General features: G+C 43.0%; 1 protein-coding gene across 4 annotated transcripts in view; it reads left to right on the forward strand.

The window, feature by feature from the left end:
• The window catches only part of SPI1 (Spi-1 proto-oncogene), a 52133-nt gene that overhangs the window by 20422 nt on the left and 8703 nt on the right, over nucleotides 1-23008 (forward strand). For 2 of the 4 annotated variants that reach the window (XM_069739728.1, XM_069739729.1), the window contains exon 1: nucleotides 4873-5143. The exons of the other annotated variants lie outside the window; for them this stretch is intronic. In XM_069739728.1, coding sequence (XP_069595829.1) covers nucleotides 4880-5143 — 264 coding nt within the window. In that variant the 5' untranslated portion in view covers nucleotides 4873-4879. Of the gene's footprint in view, nucleotides 1-4872; nucleotides 5144-23008 lie in introns of those variants that run through there. 4 annotated transcript variants of the gene reach the window in all.

A 23008-nucleotide genomic window follows, 5' to 3' on the forward strand; every position in this document is an offset into this window, starting at 1 on the left:
GAGTTAAATAGAGCAGCAGCTAACTAATTAACCTCGTCACCTGTAGAAGGAAACTCAGAAGCCGCAGCCCCACTCACAACTACCAGAGGAAGCCCATGGACAGAACCAGCCGAAGTACCATTCATGACCACAGGAGGGAGCTTGACAACAGAATTCACAACAGTTATCAGTCATTGTACAGGAGGAGGAGGTGAGCTGTGACATCGCATATTGTGAATGGTGGACCCTGTGTTATCTACTGTATATAGAGGTGTTATCAGTCATTGTACAGAAGGAGGAGGAGGTGAGCTGTGATATCACCTATTGTGAATGGTGGATCCTGTGTTATCTACTGTATATAGAGGTGTTATCAGTCATTGTACAGGAGGAGGAGGTGAGCTGTGACATCACCTATTGTGAATGGTGGATCCTGTGTTATCTACTGTATATAGAGGTGTTATCAGTCATTGTACAGGAGGAGGAGGTGAGCTGTGACATCGCATATTGTGAATGGTGGACGCTGTGTTATCTACTGTATATAGAGGTGTTATCAGTCATTGTACAGAAGGAGGAGGAGGTGAGCTGTGATATCACCTATTGTGAATGGTGGATCCTGTGTTATCTACTGTATATAGAGGTGTTATCAGTCATTGTACAGAAGGAGGAGGAGGTGAGCTGTGATATCACCTATTGTGAATGGTGGATCCTGTGTTATCTACTGTATATAGAGGTGTTATCAGTCATTGTACAGGAGGAGGAGGTGAGCTGTGACATCACCTATTGTGAATGGTGGATCCTGTGTTATCTACTGTATATAGAGGTGTTATCAGTCATTGTACAGGAGGAGGAGGTGAGCTGTGACATCGCATATTGTGAATGGTGGACTCTGTGTTATCTACTGTATATAGAGGTGTTATCAGTCATTGTACAGAAGGAGGAGGAGGTGAGCTGTGATATCACCTAATGTGAATGGTGGATCCTGTGTTATCTACTGTATATAGAGGTGTTATCAGTCATTGTACAGGAGGAGGAGGTGAGCTGTGACATCGCATATTGTGAATGGTGGACCCTGTGTTATCTACTGTATATAGAGGTGTTATCAGTCATTGTACAGAAGGAGGAGGAGGTGAGCTGTGATATCACCTATTGTGAATGGTGGATCCTGTGTTATCTACTGTATATAGAGGTGTTATCGGTCATTGTACAGGAGGAGGTGAGCTGTGACATCACCTATTGTGAATGGTGGATCCTGTGTTATCTACTGTATATAGGGGTGTTATCAGTCATTGTACAGGAGGAGGAGGTGAGCTGTGACATCACCTATAGTGAATGGTGGATCCTGTGTTATCTACTGTATATAGAGGTGTTATCAGTCATTGTACAGGAGGAGGAGGTGAGCTGTGATATCACCTATTGTGAATGGTGCATTCTGTGTTATCTACTGTATATAGAGGTGTTATCAGGCATTGTACAGGAGGAGGTGAGCATGGTGCATAGTGATACATACAGTTGTACTCAAAAGTTTACATACCCCGGCAGAATTTCTGCTTTCTTGGCCTTTTTTTTTCAGAGAATATGAATGATAATACCAAAACTTTTCCTCCACTCTTGGTTAGTGGTTAGGTGAAGCTATTTATTGTCAAACTACTGTGTTTTAAATCATAGTGACAACCCAAAACATCCAAATGACCCTGATCAAAAGTTCACATACCCCATTTCTTAATACCGTGTATTGCATAGGCCTTGTTGACCTCTCTCCAAATGTAACGTTTATGGTTGTGGCCAAAAAGTTCAATTTTGGTCTCATCACTCCAAATTACCTTGTTCCAGAAGTTTTGAGGTTTGTCTCTGTGCTGTTTTGTGTATTGTAGGTGAGATACTTTGTGGCATTTGTGCAGTAATGACTTTCTTCTGGAGACTCGACCATGCAGCCCATTTTCCTTCAATTGCCTCCTTATTGTACATCTTGTAACATCCACACCGCTAGTTTTCAGAGAGTTCTGTATTTCAGCTGATGTTATTTGTGGGTTTTTCTTTGCATCTAAACAATTTTCCTGGCAGTTGTGGACGACATTTTTGTTGGTCTACCTGACCGTGGTTTTGTTGTTACAGAGCCCCTGATTTTCCATTTGTTAATCACAGTGTGAACACTGCTGACTGGCATTATCAATTTCTTGGATATCTTTTTGTATCCCTTTCCTGTTTTATACAGTTCAACTATCTTTTCCCGTAGATCCGTTGACAATTCTTTTGCTTTCCCTATGATTCACAATCCAGAAATGTCCGTGGCTGGATGAAAGATGCCAGAGTCTGTCTGGATCCTAGAAACTCACTCAGCTTTTATGCACACACTGATTACAAGCAAACAGGTCACAGGTGAGGATGTTACCTTTAGTAGCCATTCACACCCATCTGTGTCAACTTCTGTGCATGTTATCAGGTCAAAATCACCAGGGTGTGTGAACTTTTGATCAGGGTCATCTGGATGTTTTGGGTTGTCATGATTTAAAAAGAGAAAACACTTTTGTATGACAATAAATGGCTTGACCCAACCACTAGCCATGAGTGGAGAAAAGGTTTTGGTATTATCATTCATATTCTCTGGAAAAAAAAGGCCAAGAAAGAAAAAATTCTGCCGGGGGATGTAAACTTTTGAGCACAACTGTAATGCATTGTGATCCATGGTGCATAGAGATACTTGGTGCATAGAGATACTTGGTGCATAGTGATCCATGGTGCATAGTGATCCATGGTGCATAGAGATACTTGGTGCATAGTGATCCATGGTGCATAGTGATACATGGTGCATAGAGATGCATGGCGCATAGTGATCCATGGTGCATAGTGATCCATGGTGCATAGAGATACTTGGTGCATAGTGATCCATGGTGCATAGTGATCCATGGTGCATAGTGATCCATGGTGCATAGAGATACTTGGTGCATAGTGATACATGGTGCATAGTGATCCATGGTGCATAGAGATACTTGGTGCATAGAGATACTTGGTGCATAGAGATACTTGGTGCATAGAGATACTTGGTGCATAGAGATACTTGGTGCATAGTGATCCATGGTGCATAGTGATCCATGGTGCATAGTGATCCATGGTGCATAGTGATCCATGGTGCATAGAGATACTTGGTGCATAGTGATCCATGGTGCATAGTGATCCATGGTGCATAGAGATACTTGGTGCATAGTGATCCATGGTGCATAGTGATGCATGGTGCATAGAGATGCTTGGTGCATAGAGATACTTGGTGCATAGAGATACTTGGTGCATAGAGATACTTGGTGCATAGAGATACTTGGTGCATAGAGATACTTGGTGCATAGTGATCCATGGTGCATAGAGATACTTGGTGCATAGTGATCCATGGTGCATAGAGATACTTGGTGCATAGAGATACTTGGTGCATAGAGATACTTGGTGCATAGAGATACTTGGTGCATAGAGATACTTGGTGCATAGAGATACTTGGTGCATAGTGATCCATGGTGCATAGTGATACTTGGTGCATAGAGATGTTTGGTGCATAGAGATGCTTGGTGCATAGAGATACTTGGTGCATAGAGATACTTGGTGCATAGAGATACTTGGTGCATAGAGATACTTGGTGCATAGAGATACTTGGTGCATAGTGATCCATGGTGCATAGTGATCCATGGTGCATAGTGATCCATGGTGCATAGTGATCCATGGTGCATAGTGATACTTGGTGCATAGAGATGTTTGGTGCATAGAGATACTTGGTGCATAGAGATACTTGGTGCATAGTGATCCATGGTGCATAGTGATACATGGTGCATAGAGATGCTTGGTGCATAGAGATACTTGGTGCATAGTGATCCATGGTGCATAGTGATACATGGTGCATAGAGATGCTTGGTGCATAGAGATACTTGGTGCATAGTGATACATGGTGCATAGTGATACATGGTGCATAGAGATGCTTGGTGCATAGAGATGCTTGGTGCATAGAGATGCTTGGTGCATAGAGATGCTTGGTGCATAGAGATACTTGGTGCATAGTGATCCATGGTGCATAGTGATACATGGTGCATAGAGATGCTTGGTGCATAGAGATACTTGGTGCATAGTGATACATGGTGCATAGTGATACATGGTGCATAGTGATACATGGTGCATAGAGATGCTTGGTGCATAGAGATGCTTGGTGCATAGAGATGCTTGGTGCATAGAGATGCTTGGTGCATAGAGATACTTGGTGCATAGTGATACATGGTGCATAGTGATACATGGTGCATAGAGATGCTTGGTGCATAGAGATGCTTGGTGCATAGAGATGCATGGCGCAGAGGCTTGAAAAACATAGTCGCCAACACCTTGCTGTTAGTTTAAGGGAATGACTGGTGCAATTGCAAATCTCCTTTCCATCGGCATTAATGGGACGTTGCACCTGCTTGACTTCAAGATTTCCTGGATTATTGGGTTGTCTTGATCTTGTTCAGGAGCTTCCATAAAGAAATAAAAAATAAACGCAAATGGAGGCTTAACTTTTTTAATGATCACTGGTACGGCCTGTGCCTGTGGCGACAAACACAAGATATGGACATCTATAAAAGCTCTTCCTTTCTGATGTTGGAGCTGATATTGGTCATGTATGGCAATGATATGTGATGGCATACTCCTAGGAGATATCCCCCGCCCCATCACATCTATAAAGGATTACTGGACCCCCAATCTCAAATGTAAACTACCCCTGAATATCAGAATTGTCCGGTACTCTGCAGGATCTACAGAAGTGAGGTTTACCTTGAAGGATTTCTTCTTTTTATAGCCAGGATCTGGGGGAAGGATTGGTTGGCCACAATCAGACAGGACACATTTCCTGCGACGTCCCCATAAGATTTATGCAGTGAAGTGTTACGCGTATATGACCGACTCCCTAAACTCCAAATCAGGAACTTGTATTGAGAAAGAAAGAAAAACTTCATTGTCAGTGGTGGTTGTGTGCGATCTCCGCTGGCCACACTTACACGGGGGGTCACCACCATTGCACTTCTCCTTTGGCCACTGTGTCGCTCTCAGGGTTGTCGGGAGTCAATTTAAAGGGCAACTGAGTGTAGAGGAAGGTCCTGGCCCCCCAGATCTGTGGATGGTGCCGTCTAGCAGGATGGATGGGTATACCCTAATCACGGTGAGTTGGCTATGCCTGCTACATATCTTGGTGTTTCGCTCTTGGGCTCGGTTCTCAAGAACGAGGTGAAGGATGTAATGTTTGGAAGCCCCCAAAGCAGATAATGGTTGGCTTTTATGGTCTTAGTCAGTAGACCTGAGGGGCTTCCAGACCATTGCTAGACTAATTGTCCTGGTCTTAATTATCTAAAATGATTATTTTGGGGGGATTTTATGAGTATAGAAGTTGATTTTTTGGGGCATAATCTATTCCTACGGATACTCTACTAGTGCTAATTATAAAGTCAGAAAGCTTTAGGAAGATGTAATAATAATAAAGAGATAAGATCTATTGGGCTGGTAACAAAATACTTTGCTAAAACTGTTCTTCTAGGTAATATATCAAAACTATCAATTGTTCTAGGTAATGTAATACTACCAGTAGTAAATGACTGGAGTAATATCCCCTTTGTTCCACTGGTCTAAAATGTATAAATTATGGTATAATGACCGAAATGTTTTATTTAAGCTCAATGGATAGAGGAATGATAGAACAAATTATAATATTATCATCAGATCGGTGGTGGGATTTATAGGGGACTCGTATATTTATAATGTGAGCACACATGGGGAATATATAAGAGCACAATATATAAATGTACAAAAAGACAGAAGACTCAATCAAGGAATGAAGGTCGATTAATTCTGGAGAGAAATTCTACTCACATAAGCAAATGTCTGGAGAAACAAAGTGTCCTAGAAAGTAAAAAAAATGTATCGATTTTACCGTTCTAAACCTATAAAAGTCTGAAGATCCCAATAATGGAAAGTAACAAAAAAGTGCAACAATTGTAAAAACGACTATAATAAACAAATAGAAACTGTAGAACAGAGAAAATAGCCATTAAATGTATCAGATATCCATCTAATTGTTCTCTAAAAATGTAATAGATATTTTAGTTAAAATATCACAAAATGATGGCTAATCGCCCTCCCCTGTAGAGAGAGGAGATGTGTATGGGAGGTAGTGGTCATATTCACTGTACATGGAGGATCCAGAGATCCCTCTGCCCGAAAACCCGGGTTATAAACGGCACATGGTGGATGAGGCCTCTGGGTGACGCTTCTGCCTCCAAGAACAAGTGCTAGGGCTATTTTGGATTTTAAGGAATTTTTGCTGTCAATGTGTTTTATCAAGAATATCTATCTATCTATTTATCATATCTCTCTTGTCTAGCTATCTATTATATATCTATTATCTATCTAGTATCTATTATCTATCTATCTGTATATCTATCTATTATCTATCTATCATCTATTATCGATATATATCTATCTAATATCTATTTATCTATCTATTCTATCTCTCTTGTCTAGCTATCTATTATCTATCTATGATCTGTATATCTATCTATTATCTATTTAGTATATATATCTATATATTATTTATATATTATCTGTATATCTATCTATTATCTAATTATCTCGATATATATATATCTATTATCTATCTATTATATCTCTAACCTGTATACCTATCTATCATCTATCTATTATCTATCATCTATTATCTGTATATCTATTATCTATCTGTCTGTTATCTATCTATTATCTATTTATTTATTTATCTATCTATTATCTATCTATCTTTCTATTATCTATTTATTTATCTATCATCTATCCATCTGTTATCTATCTATCTATCTATCTATCTATCTATCTATCTATCTATTTATCTATCTATCTATCTATTTTTCTATCTACAGTGGGTACAGAAAGTATTCAGATCCCTTTAAATTTTTCACTCTTTGTTTCATTGCAGCCATTTGGTAAATTCAGAAAAGTTCATTTTTTTCTCATTTTCTCTGCACCCCATCTTGACTAAAAAAAAAACTGAAATGTAGACATTTTTGCATATTTATTAAAAAAGAAAAACTGAAATATCACGTGGTCATAAGTCTTCAGCCCCTTTGCTCAGACCCTCATATGTAAGTCCCATTCTGTCCATTTCCTTGTGATCCTCCTTGAGATGGTTCTACTCCTTCATTGGAGTCCAGCTGTGTGTAATTAAACTGATAGGACTTGATTTGGAAAGGCGCACACCTGTCTATATAAGACCTCACCGCTCACAGTGCATGATAGACTAAGGCTACTTTCACACTAGCGTCGGAATCTCCCCGTCGCAGTGCGTCGGGCAGAGATTCCGACGCTAGCGTTTAACGCACTGCACAACGGAGGCAGCGGATGCATTTCTCCGGCGCATCCGCTGCCTCATTGTGAGGTGAGGGGAGGTGGGGGCGGAGTTCCAGCCGCGCATACGCTGTCGGAAAAAGCGGTCCGTCAGGAGCAAAAAACGTTACATGTAGCGTTTTTTGCTCCCGACGGTCCGCCAAAGCACGACGCATCCGTCTCACGACGGATGCGACGTGTGGCAATCCGTCGCAATGCGTTGTCAATACAAGTCTATGGGGAAAAAACGCATCCTGCAAGCACTTTTGCAGGATGCGTTTTTTCTGCAAAACGACGCATTGTGACGGATTGCAGTTAACGCTAGTGTGAAAGTAGCCTAAAGGAGAATCATGAGGTCAAAGGAACTGGCCAAGGAGCTCAGAGACAGAGATGTGGCAAGGCACAGATCTGGCCAAGGTTACCACAGAATTTCTGCAGGACTCAAGGTTCCTAAGAGCACAGTGGCCTCCATAATCCTTAAATGGAAGAAGTTTAGGACCTCCAGAAGTCTTCCTAGACCTGGCCGTCCACCCAAACTGAGCAATCGTGGAAGAAGAGCCTTGATGAGAGGTAAAGAAGAACCCCAAGATCACTGTGGCTGAGCTCCAGAGATGTAGTAGGGAGATGGGAGAAAGTTACACAACCATCACTGCAGCCGTCCACCAGTCAGACTTGGCCGAAGGTTCACCTTCCAACAAGACAATGACCCTAAGCACACAGCTAAAATAACAAAGGAGCGGCTTCAGAACAACTCTGTGACCATTCCTGACCGGCCCAGCCAGAGCCCTGACCTAAACCCAATGAGCATCTCTGGAGAGACCTGAAAATGGCGTCCACCAACGTTCACCATCCAACCTGACGGAACTGAAGAGGATCTGCAAGGAAGAATGGCCGAGGATCCCCAAATCCAGGGGTGAAAAACTTGTGGCATCATTCCCAAGAAGACTCATGGCTGTACGAGCTCAAAAGGGGCTTCTACCCAATACTGAGCAAAGGGGCTGAAGACTTATGGCCATGGGATATTTCAGGTTTTTTTTTATTAAATTTGTAAAAATTACTACATTTGTTTTTTTTTCAGTGAAGATGGGGTGCAGAGTGCACATTAATGAGGAAAAATTAACTTTTTTTAATTTACCAAATGGCTGCAATGAAACAAACAACCGTGCCAGCAGGAAGTCTCCACTGCGGAATCTCCTGATCCACCACCGATCACTTCCGCCATCATTGTTCATATATTTTTTATTTTTCAGTCGACATCACCATATAAATGAAAATCCACAATTGCTTTTTCTATTTAGTTTAATATTTATACACATCACCATGCAGTAAAAAATAATAACTTCATTCTGTGGATCAGTTCGATTTCGGCAATGCCAGATTTATTTAGTTTATATTCCGTTTTACCTCTTTAAAATAATAAAAAAAACAACTTATAAATATCGGCTTGTGTCGCCATACAGTGACACATATTAATTTTTTGTTCAGCTTTGTTTTTGTGAGACGAGCTGCGGTTATTTTCCCGTTTGTTAGATGCAGATTTTTCATGACTTGTTTATTATGTGTTTTGGAGGCCAAGTGACCGCAAAGCAGCAACTCTGACAGTGTGTGGTGGAGATCACGCTGTACGCGATGGATAACCTGATATTTTAATAGTTCGGACCGTCATGGACGCAGTGATACAAATGTGTTCATATTCTTTATTATTCAGATCTTTGTAAATAAGGTAACGAATCGTAACATTGTAGATTATTATTCAAACTTAATCTGTGATTTTGTTTTCCACATTTGATCAGTCCCAGAAAGTGGATCCCTCCCTCCTGCTCAGTTGTAGCAGGTGTCGCCCTCCCTGATCACTGCTGGCACCTGACGTGTATCCTGAGCCCGCGACATGCACCCCAAAAGACAGGATCAACATGGCTGGCATTGGAGGGCATTGTGGTTGGCATTGGAGGGCATTGAGGTTGGCATTGGAGGGCATTGTGGAGGGCATTGTGGCTGGCACGGAGGGTATTGCTGCTGGCATTGGATGGTATTGCTGCTGGCATTGGAGGGCATTGCAGCTGGCATTGCAGCTGGCATTGTGGCTGGCAATGGAGGGCATTATGGCTGGCATTGGAGGACATTGTGGTTGGCATTGGCGGGCATTGCGTCTGGCATTGGAGGGCATTGTGGTTGACATTGGATGGCATTGTGGCTGGCATTGGAGGGCATTGTGGTTGGCATTGGAGGGCATTGCGTCTGGCATTGCAGGGCATTGTGGTTGGCATTGCAGGGCATTGTGGCTGGCATTGCAGGGCATTGCGGCTTGCATTGGAGGGCATTGTGGCTGACATTGGAAGGCATTGTGGTTGGCATTGCAGGGCATTGTGGTTGGCATTGCAGGGCATTGTGGTTGGCATTGGAGGGCATTGCGTCTGGCATTGGAGGGCATTGTGGCATTGAGCATTGTTATTAGCATGCGTGCAGCTTTATGGAGTGCGATAGACATACCCGGCCCTGGTGCCCAATATGTGTAATTACTGTGAATGCTATTCCCTTACATGTGACCATCCCAATGTGTTAATAATTTATTAATAATTAGTATTGTTACCAGAAATGTGAGTCATAAGAAATATCTGGAAACGGTCATAAGACACCACAACCTCAGACACTATTCCATGTCCACATCTAAGTGTCCCAGAGGTTTCACAATGATGGATTGGATACGTGTCTGTACAAATTGTGTTTTGTTTTAGACAGATGGATAGATATGAGATATGGATACATTTATAGGAAGATAAGTATGAGATAGATCATAGATAGATAATAGAGAGATAGATAGATGATAGATAATAGATAATAGATAGATGATAGATAGATGATAGATAATAGATAATAGATAATAGATAGATGATAGTTAGATAGATGATAGATAATAGATAGATGATAGATAATAGATAGATAGATGATAGATAATAGATAGATAGATAGATGATAGATAATAGATAGATAGATGATAGATAATAGATAGATAGATAATAGATGATAGATAATAGATAGATAGATGATAGATAATAGATAGATAATAGCTGATAGATAATAGATAGATAGATGATAGATAGATGATAGATAATAGATAGATGATAGATAATAGATAGATAGATAATAGATGATAGATAATAGATAGATAGATGATAGATAATAGATAGATAGATAATAGATGATAGATAATAGATAGATAGATGATAGATAATAGATAGATAGATAATAGATGATAGATAATAGATAGATGATAGATGATAGATAGATAATAGATAGATAATAGATGATGGATAGATAATAGATGATGGATGATAGATATATAATAGAAGATAGATATCTAATAGATAGATAGATTATAGATAATATAATAGATAGATGATAGATAGATAGATAATAGATGATGATGGATAATAGATTGATAGATGATAGACAGATAGATAACAGATGATAGCTAATAGTTAAACAGATGATAGATAGATAATAGATGATGATAGATAATAGATTGATAGATAAATAATAGACAGATGATGATAGATAGATAATAGATAGATGATAGATAATAGTTAGATAATAGACAGATGTCATGTATTATCAAATACATTTTTAAAGTCTTATTATTATTTAGAAATAGGTTGAAACTTATCGTGTTTTCACCGTATTTACAGCGTCACATTTGGTCCATGTATAAACAAATTACTTCTGTGCAATTTTTGATGTTGTAGATTTTCTGCACCTACTAGATAAATTCAAGTTATTTCCATGTTATTTCCATTTTTTACATGCATGTTTCCCGTGTTTTTGACCTTGGTTTCTTGTCGTTTTTGGTATGGTGTTTTAAATTAATGTAGCTTTCACAAAACCTAATAAAAAAACTTAATCTGAGGATTAAATGCATTTTATATCTGTGGATTGTCTGGGGATAATCTGCACATAAAATGCAGCATATTCGTAACAGAAATTGACATGTTGCAGACTTCAAACACGCACTGCAGGGGGCAGGAGATTTCTGCTGGAACTGTAATAAGACACGGCGATTTTGGGGGCAGGAAATGCATAGCATCAAAAACTCACCAAAAACTCATTTATTTGGAGTAAATTGCAATACTTTGTGGTCAGTTTCTATTTGGTTGGTGATGTCATAGAGGGAGCACAGTGATGTCACACAGGCTCAGTAGCAGGTTAGTTTCTGATTGGTTGGTGACGTCATAGAGGGAGCACAGTGATGTCCCACAGGCTCTGTAGCAGGCTAGTTTCTGATTGGTTGGTGACGTCATAGAGGGAGCACAGTGATGTCACACAGGCTCAGTAGCAGGCTAGTTTCTGATTGGTTGGTGACGTCATAGAGGGAGCACAGTGATGTCCCACAGGCTCTGTAGCAGGCTAGTTTCTGATTGGTCGGTGATGTCATAGAGGGAGCACAGTGATGTCACACAGTCTCTGTAGCAGGCTAGTTTCTGATTGGTTGGTGATGTCATAGAGGGAGCACAGTGATGTCACACAGTCTCTGTAGCAGGCTAGTTTCTGATTGGTTGGTAACGTCATAGAGGGAGCACAGTGATGTCACACAGACTCAGTAGCAGGCTAGTTTCTGATTGGTTGGTGACGTCATAGAGGGAGCACAGTGATGTCCCATAGGCTCTGTAGCAGGCTAGTTTCTGATTGGTCGGTGATGTCATAGAGGGAGCACAGTGATGTCACACAGTCTCTGTAGCAGGCTAGTTTCTGATTGGTTGGTGACGTCATAGAGGGAGCACAGTGATGTCACACAGGCTCAGTAGCAGGCTAGTTTCTGATTGGTTGGTCCCTAAACCAGGGATTCAAGCTTGAGGAGGCTAATTTGCATATTCCAGGTGCCTTCTGGGAAAAGCGAAGTCTCCCTAAGCTAGAAGATCGTTGGGTACAGCCGGGACCAGCTGCTTGGAAAACATCACCAAACCAGGGATTCAAGCTTGAGGAGGCTAATTTGCATATTCCAGGTGCCTTCTGGGAAAAGCGAAGTCTCCCTAAGCTAGAACATCGTTGGGTACAGCCGGGACCAGCTGCTTGGAAAACATCACCAAACCAGGGATTCAAGCTTGAGGAGGCTAATTTGCATATTCCAGGTGCCTTCTGGGAAAAGCGAAGTCTCCCTAAGCTAGAAGATCGTTTTTGTACAGCCGGGACCAGCTGCTTGGAAAACATCACCAAACCAGGGATTCAAGCTTGAGGAGGCTAATTTGCATATTCCAGGTGCCTTCTGGGAAAAGCGAAGTCTCCCTAAGCTAGAAGATCGTTGGGTACAGCCGGGACCAGCTGCTTGGAAAACATCACCAAACCAGGGATTCAAGCTTGAGGAGGCTAATTTGCATATTCCAGGTGCCTTCTGGGAAAAGCGAAGTCTCCCTAAGCTAGAAGATCGTTGGGTACAGCCGGGACCAGCTGCTTGGAAAACATCACCAAACCGCGCGCCTTACGGCACGCTAATTTTTGCCTGTAGGATATTATTGCAAGAGAGCTTGGCTGAGTAGATTACACAAGAAGGAAAACACACAGCAAGTCAGCAGGATCTAGGAGCAACATGGCAGATGTGACAACCTACATGGTGAGCTGCAGCATGTGCTACATGTTCACAGATCGACCAGAAGAAGAATCAAATTTCACCTGTCAGAAGTGTAGACTAGTGGCCCTTTTAGAAGAAAAGGTGCTGGGTCTGGAAGAAAGAATAGCAACTTTGAAACTCATCAAAGAGAATGAAGACTTTCTCGACAGAACAGAAGCATCTCTACTGGTCACAGAAGGTGAAAAAAGTGTCAGAGAACCTCCAAAAGCAGATGAGTGGAAGCATGTGACCAAAAGAAGCAAGAAGACCATGGTGAAATCACCAACCACACAACTGAAGAACCGATATCAAATCTTTGTAGAGGATGAAGATGGCACACCTAAGGATGAAGCAATACCAGCAAGCAAAAAAGAAAAGGGCACACAGCAACAAGTGACTGCAAAAAGTACAGCCAAGAAGCAACGAAGAGTGGTGGTGGTGGGAGACTCACTACTGAGAGGCACAGAAGCAGCCATCTGCAGACCGGACATAACCGCAAGAGAAGTATGCTGCCTTCCAGGTGCGATGATCAAGGATGTGACCGATAGGATACCAAAGCTCTTCAGCTCCAAGGACGTCCACCCATTTCTTCTGATACATGTTGGCACCAATGACACGGCAAGGAAGGACCTACCGACAATCTGCAAGGACTTTGAAGAGTTGGGGAAGAAAGTAAAGGAACTTGATGCACAGGTAGTTTTTTCTTCTATCCTTCCAGTAGACGGGCATGGCACCAGGAGATGGAACAGGATCCTTGATGCAAACAACTGGCTAAGACGATGGTGCAGACAACAAGGATTCGGATTCCTGGACCACGGTGTGAATTACTTGTACGATGGACTCCTCGCCAGAGACGGACTACACCTCAACAAACCTGGGAAACACACATTCGCCAGAAGACTCGCTACACTCATCAGGAGGGCGTTAAACTAGAAGAAGAGGGGACGGGAAGAAAAACATTAGACTTGAACAAAGAAGACCCAGGAAAACATACTCAGATGGGAGGTAAGAACATTTCTAAAACAATCCACAGCGAGGAGATTGGAACAAAACAAAATCCTCTAAACTGCATGCTCGCAAACGCCAGAAGCCTGACAAACAAGATGGAAGAACTAGAAGCAGAAATATCTACAGGTAACTTTGACATAGTGGGAATAACCGAGACATGGTTAGATGAAAGCTATGACTGGGCAGTTAACTTACAGGGTTACAGTCTGTTTAGAAAGGATCGTAAAAATCGGAGAGGAGGAGGGGTTTGTCTCTATGTAAAGTCTTGTCTAAAGTCCACTTTAAGGGAGGATATTAGTGAAGGAAATGAGGATGTCGAGTCCATATGGGTCGAAATTCATGGAGGGAAAAATGGTAACAAAATTCTCATTGGGGTCTGTTACAAACCCCCAAATATAGCAGAAACCATGGAAAGTCTACTTCTAAAGCAGATAGATGAAGCTGCAACCCTTAATGAGGTCCTGGTTATGGGGGACTTTAACTACCCAGATATTAACTGGGAAACAGAAACCTGTGAAACCCATAAAGGCAACAGGTTTCTGCTAATAACCAAGAAAAATTATCTTTCACAATTGGTGCAGAATCCAACCAGAGGAGCAGCACTTTTAGACCTAATACTATCTAATAGACCTGACAGAATAACAAATCTGCAGGTGGTCGGGCATCTAGGAAATAGCGACCACAATATTGTAGAGTTTCACCTGTCTTTCACTAGGGGGACTTGTCAGGGAGTCACAAAAACACTGAACTTTAGGAAGGCAAAGTTTGACCAGCTTAGAGATGCCCTTAATCTGGTAGACTGGGACAATATCCTCAGAAATAAGAATACAGATAATAAATGGGAAATGTTTAAGAACATCCTAAATAGGCAGTGTAAGCGGTTTATACCTTGTGGGAATAAAAGGACTAGAAATAGGAAAAACCCAATGTGGCTAAACAAAGAAGTAAGACAGGCAATTAACAGTAAAAAGAAAGCATTTGCACTACTAAAGCAGGATGGCACCACTGAAGCTCTAAAAAACTATAGGGAGAAAAATACTTTATCTAAAAAACTAATTAAAGCTGCCAAAAAGGAAACAGAGAAGCACATTGCTAAGGAGAGTAAAACTAATCCCAAACTGTTCTTCAACTATATCAATAGTAAAAGAATAAAAACTGAAAATGTAGGCCCCTTAAAAAATAGTGAGGAAAGAATGGTTGTAGATGACGAAGAAAAAGCTAACATATTAAACACCTTCTTCTCCACGGTATTCACGGTGGAAAATGAAATGCTAGGTGAAATCCCAAGAAACAATGAAAACCCTATATTAAGGGTCACCAATCTAACCCAAGAAGAGGTGCGAAACCGGCTAAATAAGATTAAAATAGATAAATTTCCGGGTCCGGATGGCATACACCCACGAGTACTAAGAGAACTAAGTAATGTAATAGATAAACCATTATTTCTTATTTTTAGGGACTCTATAGCGACAGGGTCTGTTCCGCAGGACTGGCGCATAGCAAATGTGGTGCCAATATTCAAAAAGGGCTCTAAAAGTGAACCTGGAAATTATAGGCCAGTAAGTCTAACCTCTATTGTTGGTAAAATATTTGAAGGGTTTCTGAGGGATGTTATTCTGGATTATCTCAATGAGAATAACTGTTTAACTCCATATCAGCATGGGTTTATGAGAAATCGCTCCTGTCAAACCAATCTAATCAGTTTTTATGAAGAGGTAAGCTATAGGCTGGACCACGGTGAGTCATTGGACGTGGTATATCTCAATTTTTCCAAAGCGTTTGATACCGTGCCGCACAAGAGGTTGGTACACAATGAGAATGCTTGGTCTGGGGGAAATTGTGTGTAAATGGGTTAGTAACTGGCTTAGTGATAGAAAGCAGAGGGTGGTTATAAATGGTATAGTCTCTAACTGGGTCGCTGTGACCAGTGGGGTACCGCAGGGGTCGGTATTGGGACCTGTTCTCTTCAACATATTCATTAATGATCTGGTAGAAGGTTTACACAGTAAAATATCGATATTTGCAGATGATACAAAACTATGTAAAGCAGTTAATACAAGAGAAGATAGTATTCTGCTACAGATGGATCTGGATAAGTTGGAAACTTGGGCTGAAAGGTGGCAGATGAGGTTTAACAATGATAAATGTAAGGTTATACACATGGGAAGAAGGAATCAATATCACCATTACACACTGAACGGGAAACCACTGGGTAAATCTGACAGGGAGAAGGATTTGGGGATCCTAGTTAATGATAAACTTACCTGGAGCAGCCAGTACCAGGCAGCAGCTGCCAAGGCAAACAGGATCATGGGGTGCATTAAAAGAGGTCTGGATACACATGATGAGAGCATTATACTGCCTCTGTACAAATCCCTAGTTAGACCGCACATGGAGTACTGTGTCCAGTTCTGGGCACCGGTGCTCAGGAAGGATATAATGGAACTAGAGAGAGTACAAAGGAGGGCAACAAAATTAATAAAGGGGATGGGAGAACTACAATACCCAGATAGATTAGCGAAATTAGGATTATTTAGTCTAGAAAAAAGACGACTGAGGGGCGATCTAATAACCATGTATAAGTATATAAGGGGACAATACAAATATCTCGCTGAGGATCTGTTTATACCAAGGAAGGTGACGGGCACAAGGGGGCATTCTTTGCGTCTGGAGGAGAGAAGGTTTTTCCACCAACATAGAAGAGGATTCTTTACTGTTAGGGCAGTGAGAATCTGGAATTGCTTGCCTGAGGAGGTGGTGATGGCGAACTCAGTCGAGGGGTTCAAGAGAGGCCTGGATGTCTTCCTGGAGCAGAACAATATTGTATCATACAATTATTAGGTTCTGTAGAAGGACGTAGATCTGGGTATTTATTATGATGGAATATAGGCTGAACTGGATGGACAAATGTCTTTTTTCGGCCTTACTAACTATGTTACTATGTTACTATGTTACTATGTCATAGAGGGAGCACAGTGATGTCCCACAGGCTCTGTAGCAGGCTAGTTTCTGATTGGTCGGTGATGTCATAGAGGGAGCAAAGTGATGTCACACAGTCTCTGTAGCAGGCTAGTTTCTGATTGGTTGGTGATGTCATAGAGGGAGCACAGTGATGTCACACAGTCTCTGTAGCAGGTTAGTTTCTGATTGGTCGGTGATGTCATAGAGGGAGCACAGTGATGTCACACAGTCTCTGTAGCAGGTTAGTTTCTGATTGGTCGGTGATGTCATAGAGGGAGCACAGTGATGTCACACAGGCTCTGTAGCAGGTTAGTTTCTGATTGATCGGTGACGTCATAGAGGGAGCACAGTGATGTCACACAGGCTCTGTAGCAGGCTAGTTTCTGATTGGTTGGTGATGTCATAGAGGGAGCACAGTGATGTCACACAGGCTCTGTAGCAGGTTAGTTTCTGATTGGTCAGTGATGTCATAGAGGGAGCACAGTGATGTCACACAGGCTCTGTAGCAGGTTAGTTTCTGATTGGTTGGTGATGTCATAGAGGGAGCACAGTGATGTCCCACAGGCTCTGTAGCAGGTTAGTTTCTGATTGGTTGGTGACATCATAGAGGGAGCCCAGTGATGTCACACAGGCTCTGTAGCAGGCTAGTTTCTGATTGGTTGGTGATGTCATAGAGGGAGCACAGTGATGTCACACAGGCTCTGTAGCAGGCTAGTTTCTGATTGGTTGGTGATGTCATAGAGGGAGCACAGTGATGTCACAGTCTCTGTAGCAGGCTAGTTTCTGATTGGTCAGTGATGTCATAGAGGGAGCACAGTGATATCCCACAGGCTCTGTAGCAGGTTAGTTTGTGATTGGTCGGTGATGTCATAGAGGGAGCACAGTGATGTCACACAGGCTCTGTAGCAGGTTAGTTTCTGATTGGTTGGTGATGTCGTAGAGGGAGCACAGTGATGTCCCACAGGCTCTGTAGCAGGCTAGTTTCTGATTGGTTGGTGATGTCATAGAGGAAGCACAGTGATGTCACAATCTCTGTAGCAGGCTAGTTTCCGATTGGTCAGTGATGTCATAGAGGGGGCACAGTGATGTCCCACAGGCTCTGTAGCAGGTTAGTTTCTGATTGGTCGGTGATGTCATAGAGGGAGCACAGTGATGTCACACAGGCTCAGTAGCAGGTTAGTTTCTAATTGGTTGGTGATGTCATAGAGGGAGCACAGTGATGTCACACAGACTCAGTAGCAGGTTAGTTTCTGATTGGTTGGTGATGTCATAGAGGGAGCACAGTGATGTCACACAGGCTCTGTAGCAGGTTAGTTTCTGATTGGTTGGTGATGTCATAGAGGGAGCATAGTGATGTCACACAGGCTCTGTAGCAGGTTAGTTTCTGATTGGTTGGTGACATCATAGTGGAAGCACAGTGATGTCACACAGTCTCTGTAGCAGGCTAGTTTCTGATTGGTTGGTAATGTGATAGAGAGAGCACAGTGATGTCCCACAGGCTCTGTAGCAGGCTAGTTTCTGATTGGTTGGTGACATCTTAGATGGAGCACAGTGATGTCACACAGGCTCAGTAGCAGGTTAGTTTCTGATTGGTTGGTGATGTCATAGAGGGTGCACAGTGATGTCCCACAGGCTCAGTAGCAGGTTAGTTTCTGATTGGTTGGTGACATCATAGTGGAAGCACAGTGATGTCACACAGTCTCTGTAGCAGGCTAGTTTCTGATTGGTTGGTAATGTGATAGAGAGAGCACAGTGATGTCCCACAGGCTCTGTAGCAGGCTAGTTTCTGATTGGTTGGTGACATCTTAGATGGAGCACAGTGATGTCACACAGGCTCAGTAGCAGGTTAGTTTCTGATTGGTTGGTGATGTCATAGAGGGAGCACAGTGATGTCACACAGTCTCTGTAGCAGGCTAGTTTCTGATTGGTTGGTGATGTCATAGAGGGAGCACAGTGATGTCCCACAGGCTCTGTAGCAGGCTAGTTTCTGATTGGTTGGTGACGTCATAGATGGAGCACAGTGATGTCACACAGTCTCTGTAGCAGGTTAGTTTCTGATTGGTTGGTGATGTCGTAGAGGGAGCACAGTGATGTCCCACAGGCTCTGTAGCAGGCTAGTTTCTGATTGGTTGGTGATGTCGTAGAGGGAGCACAGTGATGTCCCACAGGCTCTGTAGCAGGCTAGTTTCTGATTGGTTGGTGACGTCATAGAGGGAGCACAGTGATGTCACACAGTCTCTGTAGCAGGTTAGTTTCTGATTGGTCGTGATGTCATAGAGGGAGCACAGTGATGTCACACAGTCTCTGTAGCAGGTTAGTTTCTGATTGGTCGGTGATGTCATAGAGGGAGCACAGTGATGTCACACAGGCTCTGTAGCAGGCTAGTTTCTGATTGGTTGGTGATGTCTTAGAGGGAGCACAGTGATGTCACACAGGCTCTGTAGCAGGTTAGTTTCTGATTGGTCGGTGATGTCATAGAGGGAGCACAGTGATGTCACACAGTCTCTGTAGCAGGTTAGTTTGTGATTGGTCGGTGATGTCATAGAGGGAGCACAGTGATGTCACACAGGCTCTGTAGCAGGTTAGTTTCTGATTGGTCGGTGATGTCATAGAGGGAGCACAGTGATGTCACACAGGCTCTGTAGCAGGCTAGTTTCTGATTGGTTGGTGATGTCATAGAGGGAGCACAGTGATGTCACACAGGCTCTGTAGCAGGTTAGTTTCTGATTGGTCGGTGATGTCATAGAGGGAGCACAGTGATGTCACACAGGCTCTGTAGCAGGTTAGTTTCTGATTGGTTGGTGATGTCATAGAGGGAGTACAGTGATGTCCCACAGGCTCTGTAGCAGGTTAGTTTCTGATTGGTTGGTGACATCATAGAGGGAGCACAGTGATGTCACACAGGCTCTGTAGCAGGCTAGTTTCTGATTGGTTGGTGATGTCATAGAGGGAGCACAGTGATGTCACACAGGCTCTGTAGCAGGCTAGTTTCTGATTGGTTGGTGATGTCATAGAGGGAGCACAGTGATGTCAAAGTCTCTGTAGCAGGCTAGTTTCTGATTGGTCAGTGATGTGATAGAGGGAGCACAGTGATATCCCACAGGCTCTGTAGCAGGTTAGTTTCTGATTGGTCGGTGATGTCATAGTGGGAGCACAGTGATGTCACACAGGCTCTGTAGCAGGTTAGTTTCTGATTGGTTGGTGATGTCGTAGAGGGAGCACAGTGATGTCCCACAGGCTCTGTAGCAGGCTAGTTTCTGATTGGTTGGTGATGTCATAGAGGAAGCACAGTGATGTCACAGTCTCTGTAGCAGGCTAGTTTCTGATTGGTCAGTGATGTCATAGAGGGGGCACAGTGATGTCCCACAGGCTCTGTAGCAGTTTAGTTTCTGATTGGTCGGTGATGTCATAGAGGGAGCACAGTGATGTCACACAGGCTCAGTAGCAGGTTAGTTTCTAATTGGTTGGTGATGTCATAGAGGGAGCACAGTGATGTCACACAGACTCAGTAGCAGGTTAGTTTCTGATTGGTTGGTGATGTCATAGAGGGAGCACAGTGATGTCACACAGGCTCTGTAGCAGGTTAGTTTCTGATTGGTCGGTGATGTCATAGAGGGAGCACAGTGATGTCACACAGGCTCTGTAGCAGGCTAGTTTCTGATTGGTTGGTGACATCTTAGATGGAGCACAGTGATGTCACACAGGCTCAGTAGCAGGTTAGTTTCTGATTGGTTGGTGATGTCATAGAGGGAGCACAGTGATGTCACACAGACTCTGTAGCAGGCTAGTTTCTGATTGGTTGGTGACATCATAGAGGGAGCACAGTGATGTCATACAGGCTCTGTAGCAGGCTAGTTTCTGATTGGTTGGTGAAATCATAGTGGGAGCACAGTGATGTCACACAGTCTCTGTAGCAGGCTAGTTTCTGATTGGTTGGTAATGTGATAGAGAGAGCACAGTGATGTCCCACAGGCTCTGTAGCAGGCTAGTTTCTGATTGGTTGGTGACATCTTAGATGGAGCACAGTGATGTCACACAGGCTCAGTAGCAGGTTAGTTTCTGATTGGTTGGTGATGTCATAGAGGGAGCACAGTGATGTCACGCAGTCTCTGTAGCAGGCTAGTTTCTGATTGGTTGGTGATGTCATAGAGGGAGCACAGTGATGTCACACAGGCTCTGTAGCAGGCTAGTTTCTGATTGGTTGGTGACGTCATAGAGGGAGCACAGTGAAGTCCCACAGGCTCTGTAGCAGGCTAGTTTCTGATTGGTTGGTGATGTCATAGAGGGAGCACAGTGATGTCCCACAGGCTCAGTAGCAGGCTAGTTTCTGATTGGTTGGTGACGTCATAGAGGGAGCACAGTGATGTCCCACAGGCTCTGTAGCAGGCTAGTTTTTGATTGGTTAGTGATGTCGTAGAGGGAGCACAGTGATGTCCCACAGGCTCTGTAGCAGGCTAGTTTCTGATTGGTTGGTGATGTCATAGAGGGAGCACAGTGATGTCCCACAGGCTCTGTAGCAGGCTAGTTTCTGATTGGTTGGTGATGTCGTAGAGGGAGCACAGTGATGTCCCACAGGCTCTGTAGCAGGTTAGTTTCTGATTGGTTGGTGATGTCATAGAGGGAGCACAGTGATGTCACACAGGCTCTGTAGCAGGCTAGTTTCTGATTGGTTGGTGATGTCACAGAGGGAGCACAGTGATGTCCCACAGGCTCTGTAGCAGGCTAGTTTCTGATTGGTTGGTGATGTCATAGAGGGAGCACAGTGATGTCACACAGGCTCTGTAGCAGGCTAGTTTCTGATTGGTTGGTGATGTCACAGATGGCGCAGAACATGTGAAATTACTTCCCTTCCAATCTTTTGTAATCCTAAAATAACAGGAATTCTAGAATTACCGTACATCAAACTATATTCCTTCCTTATTGACTTCTGAAATCTAAATATAATTTTATCTTTCACCACTTTAGGTTCATTAAAGAAGGCCTCCAGTGATTTATTCCCCCCTTATCCCCCAGATATTGTCTCTTACTCTCTTCACTTCCTTTAAGTATATTGTATTTTTCTACATGTAGTTTAGTATTTTCTTATCCCACTCCATCTTGGACTTCGGAGTTGGCTTTGCTTACTTTCGCTCTGTGCTAGGTTTATCTGTGGAGGTAAGCCCGGTCCTCAATAGGGTTTTTTTGTAAGAAAAACTATGTTCATACAGCCTACAGAGCAGAGCGATGTTACATTGAGATCATTATGCCCCTGCATTGCTCAGACATCTCATTGATATGATCAGCACCGTGTAATACTTTATTCCCCCTGCTGGGGAGCTGCAGGAAAATTAAACACTTACTACCAGGTTCCCACATGGATTACTCCTGATCACTGAGGTCCCAGCACATTGATTACTCCTGATCACTGAGGTCCCAGCACATTGATTACTCCTGATCACTGAGGTCCCAGCACATAGATTACTCCTGATCACTGAGGTCCCAGCACATGGATTACTGTTGATCACTGAGGTCCCAGCACATGGATTACTGCTGATCACTGAGGTCCCAGCACATGGATTACTCCTGATCACTGAGATCCCAGCACATGGATTACTCCTGATCACTGAGGTCAAAGCACATGGATTACTCCTGATCACTGAGATCCCAGCACATAGATTACTCCTGATCACTGAGGTCCCAGCACATGGATTACTGTTGATCACTGAGGTCCCAGCACATGGATTACTGTTGATCACGGAGGTCCCAGCACATGAATTACTGTTGATCACTGAGGTCCCAGCACATGGATTACTCCTGATCACTGAGGTCCCAGCACATGGATTACTGCTGATCACTGAGGTGCCTCCACATGGATTACTCCTGATCATTGAGGTCCCAGCACATGGATTACTCCTGATCACTGAGGTCCCAGCACATAGATTACTCCTGATCACTGAGGTCCCAGCACATGGATTACTGTTGATCACTGAGGTCCCAGCACATGGATTACTGTTGATCACTGAGGTCCCAGCACATGGATTACTGTTGATCACGGAGGTCCCAGCACATGAATTACTGTTGATCACTGAGGTCCCAGCACATGGATTACTC

This window comes from Ranitomeya imitator, chromosome 9 (assembly GCF_032444005.1).
Source record: "Ranitomeya imitator isolate aRanImi1 chromosome 9, aRanImi1.pri, whole genome shotgun sequence".
Lineage (NCBI taxonomy): Eukaryota > Metazoa > Chordata > Amphibia > Anura > Dendrobatidae > Ranitomeya > Ranitomeya imitator.